The sequence below is a fragment of the Caretta caretta genome, chromosome 8 (genome assembly GCF_965140235.1).
Source record: "Caretta caretta isolate rCarCar2 chromosome 8, rCarCar1.hap1, whole genome shotgun sequence".
Classification (NCBI taxonomy): domain Eukaryota; kingdom Metazoa; phylum Chordata; order Testudines; family Cheloniidae; genus Caretta; species Caretta caretta.
Window position 1 is genome coordinate 94,052,116 of NC_134213.1, and position 6,000 is coordinate 94,058,115.

General features: G+C 43.9%; 1 protein-coding gene across 9 annotated transcripts in view; it reads left to right on the forward strand.

The window, feature by feature from the left end:
- The window catches only part of LOC125640909 (histone H2A deubiquitinase MYSM1), a 40,839-nt gene extending 36,471 nt beyond the window's left edge, over positions 1-4,368 (forward strand). For 5 of the 9 annotated variants that reach the window (XM_048860026.2, XM_048860027.2, XM_048860029.2 and 2 more), the window contains one exon: positions 2,853-4,368. In XM_048860026.2, coding sequence (XP_048715983.2) covers positions 2,853-3,809 — 957 coding nt within the window. In that variant the 3' untranslated portion in view covers positions 3,810-4,368. The other 4 variants (XM_048860038.2, XM_048860039.2, XM_048860040.2 and 1 more) reach the window with 4 other exon arrangements.
- The last annotated feature ends 1,632 nt before the right edge of the window (positions 4,369-6,000 follow it).

A 6,000-nucleotide genomic window follows, 5' to 3' on the forward strand; every position in this document is an offset into this window, starting at 1 on the left:
GGACGAGAAGCTGGATATGAGTCAGCAGTGTGCCCTTGTTGCCAAGAAGGCCAATGGCATTTTGGGATGTATAAGTAGGGGCATAGCGAGCAGATCGAGGGACGTGATCGTTCCCCTCTATTCGACATTGGTGAGGCCTCATCTGGAGTACTGTGTCCAGTTTTGGGCCCCACACTTCAAGAAGGATGTGGATAAATTGGAGAGAGTCCAGCGAAGGGCAACAAAAATGATTAGGGGTCTGGAACATATGAGTTATGAGGAGAGGCTGAGGGAGCTGGGATTGTTTAGCCTGCAGAAGAGAAGAATGAGGGGGGATTTGATAGCTGCTTTCAACTACCTGAAAGGGGGTTCCAAAGAGGATGGCTCTAGACTGTTCTCAATGGTATCAGATGACAGAACGAGGAGTAATGGTCTCAAGTTACAGTGGGGGAGGTTTAGATTGGATATTAGGAAAAACTTTTTCACTATGAGGGTGGTGAAACACTGGAATGCGTTACCTAGGGAGGTGGTAGAATCTCCTTCCTTAGAGGTTTTTAAGGTCAGGCTTGACAAAGCCCTGGCTGGGATGATTTAACTGGGAATTGGTCCTGCTTTGAGCAGGGGGTTGGACTAGATGACCTTCTGGGGTCCCTTCCAACCCTTATATTCTATGATTCTATGATTCTATGCTCTTTACTTAACAGATAAAGCACAGGAGAGTACCTCTCGTACAAAACAATGACACCTTCCTACATGCAGTGTCTCACTAGCTCACCCTTCCCGTGCATGTTCTTGAGGGATCAGATGTGTTTTGTCAGGCAGGCAGCGTCCTCTGGCCCCTTGCCTACCTTGCAGCCGCAGCCTCCCTCATCTTAAACTAGTGCAAAAGGGTTCTCTTTCTCTTCTCTCTTATACTAGCACTGGTGCTCCTGGTCTGCTACCTCTTGATCCGAGTCGTCTAGCGGCTGTGTTTCTTCTCCAGCTGCAGCTTCTGCTCTAGCTGTTGAGCTGTCCACGGTTTCTGTTGCCGTGGTGTGCTCAGTCTGGACGGAATGTGGTGCTGCCTCTGTCAGGCTCTTCCTTGTTTGTCAGGGTGGGGAACCTCAACCCATAGTTGGGGCAGCAAATCCTTTGGGAGACAAAGAGACACCGCACACACTCCCTAGAAATCAGATGAGAGTGAGAGAACCCCATCTCAAACTTACACCCACAGGTTGAGGGGTGAGAAGGGCCATGTGAGAGTTCAGCCCCAGAGGCTCTAAAGAGGGAAATTGTACAGACTGGTGGACGAGTGACACTATGGAATTTTGAAGGACGTATGATGGCTTGCTTGCAAAATATTTACTATATGAAATTATAAAAGGTAAGGGCAAAAATGCCATTTACAGACTCAGCCTGTCCAGGAATTAAGACAGTGCACTCCCCTAGGCTGCTGTCAGGCACCTTAGTTATACCCACTTCTTTAGGGGGAGATGTGACAGCTAAGGCAATTTTGTGCAATATCCTGGACAAACCATATTGAATTAAGTTTATGCATCGTTGTGGGCCAAGGATTGTATGTAATTCCATGGGGAGGGAGATCACAGCCCTCCAAAAACTAAGAAGAGTGGGGGTGGGTAAGCAAATTCATTCAGGTTGTAACATCTCCAGAGAGCTACCACCACCTGGAGGGAGGCTTGCATACACCAGTTCACACTGGATTCTGCAGGGACCAACAAAGAAAGGAGTTTTGAGTAAATAGCTGAGTTAAAACTGACTCAAGGCCTTCATTCTGATTCAGCAAATGGGCAAGACCTTTGGTCTAAGGCGTGCTGCCAATCCTTCCTGAGAAGGGCTGGAAAGAGCTGTAGGGGTTATGAACTTGTAACCACAAGAAAACCCCTTGGTGTGGTTTGAAGGACTGTTCACCTGCCAGAGTCCTTGGAGTCAGGGGGTGATCACTGGTAAGCTTAGAATGCAGGTAGGTTTTTTTATTGTTTTTAATGTTTTCTCTGTCATGCTTTTTCCTTAAGAGTAAATATGCTTGCGTAGGAAGAGCTGTCTGTTAACTGTGGCAATTACACTGTTTACTGTTTCTGAGGAGAAAAGTAAAGCAGGCCTGCTTAGGCTGTCTGACTTTGCTGGACTATAGGCAGGGAGCTGTATAGCCTGAAAATACCTCAGTCAGGAGTGGGAGAGATGCGTGTCTCAGCCCAAGAGAAGCAATGGCTGGGGATCCAGAAACCTATGAGTTGATGCCTTTGCTGGACCATAGAAGGGAAATACATGTGCTGTTGCCCTGAATTGTGACATCCCTCATCCCATCTCTAATTATGGCACTTCTCCCCCATAATATCAGGGCAGTGAGGCTTCCACAAACACCAGCGTGGGTTGCTGTCCTCCCTTTTGTGTGTTTTCTTGATCCAGTTCCCATCTGCACAGGGCCCTAACTGAGTTTATACATTCAGGAGATGGAAACAGAGACAGAAAGACGGGGCTCAGGCACGCTCACATTATCTTAAAAAACTGTGTTTGTGTTTTCTGACCCACAGGGCAGGCCCAATGGCATTTCTGTGTTTGGATGAGCCACGTTTTATATTGGGGTGTGTGTTGTTTGCCTGTCATGTTTCCTTGTTCAGCAGGAGAGAGGGAGGCAGGGTGGAATGGTGGGGAGTAATTGCCACTCCCTGAAGGTATAATTGAAGAAGGTGCAGCTCGCTGACTTCTCTGTGGGTTTTCTGTATTGCCAGAGACCAGTTGTTTGTGAGCAGAACCTGTCCAGCAGGTCTGATTTGGGTTGAGTAATAGGGAGCGGCTCACCAGTACACAAAAACGAAGAGACTGGCTGTCAGTGGGCTTAGTTTTCAGACAGCCCTTGCCATTTCTTCCCACAGGCTTCTTCCTCTCTTTCTCCCTTGAACATGGAATCTAGATTTGGAATTGTGCTGGTTTTGATCTTGGCAGCTGCATCATCGTCTACCCAGAAGAACTGTATCTGTGCAACCAACAGACGGGCTGTATGCACTGAAGACACATCTGGGAACTGCTTCTGCACATTGGTGGGTTCAAGTCAAAGAGTGAATTGTTCAGTGTTGACTTCAAAATGCCTACTGATGAAGGCAGAAATGAGCTCCGCAAAGGGCAGGCGCTTCTCTAAACCTGAGCATGGCTTTTTAGACAATGATGGAGTTTACAATCCAGACTGTGAGAACAGTGGTATCTTCAAAGCCAGGCAGTGCAATCAGACCGACACCTGCTGGTGCGTGAACTCTGCTGGGGTGAGAAGAACTGATAAGGGTGACAAAAACCTAAAATGCAATGAACTAGTCAGAACTAACTGGATCTTCATCAAACTGAAACACAAGGAGAGGTCTAAAGCTTTCCATGCTTCTGAAGTGGCAAATGGTCTGAGACAAATCATTCAGAACAGATACAAGCTGCATCCAAAGTACATCTCTACCATTGAGTATGAATACCCATTCATCCATATTGACCTGAAGCAAAATGCTTCTCAGAAATCCAACGGAGATGTCGATATAGCTGATGTGGCTTATTACTTTGAAAAAGATGTTAAACTTGACTCCATATTTCACCGTAGTAATGCGTTTAACCTCTCCGTTAACGGAGAGCCTTTGGATGTGGAAGGAATTTTAATTTACTATGTGGATGAAAAGCCACCAGAGTTTTCTATGAAACGTCTGACTGCTGGCGTTATTGCTGTGTTAGCAGTAGTGATATTGACTATTATTGCTGGGATTACTGTACTGGTTATTACCAGGAGGCGGACCGGGAAGTATGAGAAGGTCGAGATCAAGGAGATGGGTGAAATGAGACGAGGACAGAACTCATAGCTGCCTTAATCTGAAGACAGAAATTAAGACTTTCATGAGAAGGAAGCAGAAATGGCAAGATTATTCAATGTTTGTGTGGGGAGGCTGGGGTATTTTTTATTTCTAGTTTTAAAACAATAGTTTTCTAAAATCCTAAATGAGCTTAGATTAGTAAAGTGGTATTAACTAGTCTAAATTAATTTGAGAGTTGATTATCAAAATCACCTGAAAAGAAAAGATGAGCACCTTAGCCCAAAGTTTTCCAATTGTATAGTTGTATTTTTAAGGGGACAAGAAAGTTATTTGTACTTCCTAACCTAGCTATTTAGCGTAATTTATAATACCTACATTTGTATTACTAAAGAGCCTGTTAAACTTGTTTAAACATTTTATGAGGACTTTTTTTTTTGCACAGTCAGGTGCTGAAGCTTGAATATGTGCTGTCTGACTCACTTGTATAATTAGGGTTGGCTTTCTGTTTTCAATGACATTTTTAGTGTTACTATCTTTGATGAAGTTGCTGGAACTTTTTTGTTTTCACCAACTTTAAACTTAATAAATTCCACCAAAAACAAAACAAAACAAAATTTGTGATCTCTTCCAGACTAACACGGCTGCTACTCTGAAACCTTCCAGACTTACGGTATCACAGCCTTCTGTGCTGACTCATTTGTCGAAGGAATATAAAACATAACTTTCCAGGTGCAAATATTCTGAAATTCAAAGTTGATCAGACAACCTTGTGCTCTAATCCCGCACATGCTTTCCAATGAGGGTCTTACCACTTGTAGTCATTACAGATTCACTGGCACTTTTTCTAAGAGTGGGAGAGCTAACCTTGCTTTCCTGGCCAAATTCCAACTCTGGTCATTGGTTTCTCTCTATCCAAACGTCCCTTGCAGTTCCAATAGGAAAAGGTATTCTTCATTGTTTAACAGCCCACAGCAATACCACACAATGTTTTAGGACAAGGTGTGAAGAGACCTTTACCTCATTCAAGCTGTAGGGGAAACTGAGGTAAGCAGAACGTAATTACCCAACCCGGAACTTGGCCAAGACATCAGAATTGGACACTAGTCACCTACCACTATACAAAATCTTTTGCTATGTAGCATCATCACCTTAAAGGACAAAGGGAAAGAAGGGAAAAAAATGGGGGTGGGGAGGGAATAATGGTAGTTCTTAAATGTTGGAATACTGGCAGAATTGGTGCATTCTCTGGGCTGCTGATGGACATCTAAAGTTCTATCAGCCTAATTAGATTTCTTTCAAAACATGATCACTTCAAGCAGGCGTTCCAACAGGGTCAGCCATCTGATTCACATAATCTGCCCTCAATTTCACTGTTTTGCAAACCAAATAACCATCCATTGTTGTGTGGCTCCTGTGGATAATTGTTTACTGAAGACACATGAAAAGTCCAATGCCCAGGAAAAAAATGATGGGACTTAGTGTGGCCATGGGATTGGATACTCGAATGGGCATCAGGGACTGGGTTCTATTTCCAGCTTTGCCAGTGACCTGCTGTGTGACATAGGACAAGTTACTACACCTTTCTGTTCCTCAGTTTCCCCATCTGTGATGGAGATGATACTGACCCTTCCCTACTTTGAAACTGCTTTGAGATATATGGATAAAAATTGCTATATAGGAGCTAAATGCTGTTGTTTTTCACTTATTTGTAAGAACCAACTGGGCTTTATTACAGAAAGACCAACTGACTGCAATTGTTGTAATACAGTAAAGCTTGAAAGCAGATGCATATTATTTAGAATCATAGAATATCAGGGTTGGAAGGGACCCCAGAAGGTCATCTAGTCCAACCCCCTGCTCGAAGCAGGACCAATTCCCAGTTAAATCATCCCAGCCAGGGCTTTGTCAAGCCTGACCTTAAAAACCTCTAAGGAAGGAGATTCTACCACCTCCCTAGGTAACGCATTCCAGTTTCCATATTTGTTTCACGTTTTTCCACCAATATGACATTAGATTTTGTATCATCCTGCCAGAAACATCAACACACAATTCAAATATTAAGAATTTTGGGGCTGGGACTATCATTTATTAATATGCTTGTGCACTGCCTCGCACAGCAGAGTCCAACCTGTTTGTGGTCTTTAAATACCACTGCAGTATAAATGTTAAATAATAACCAGAGATGGGCCTGAACCAAATCCCCAGATCAGAATTCCCCCACACTATAGGTAAGTTCTGA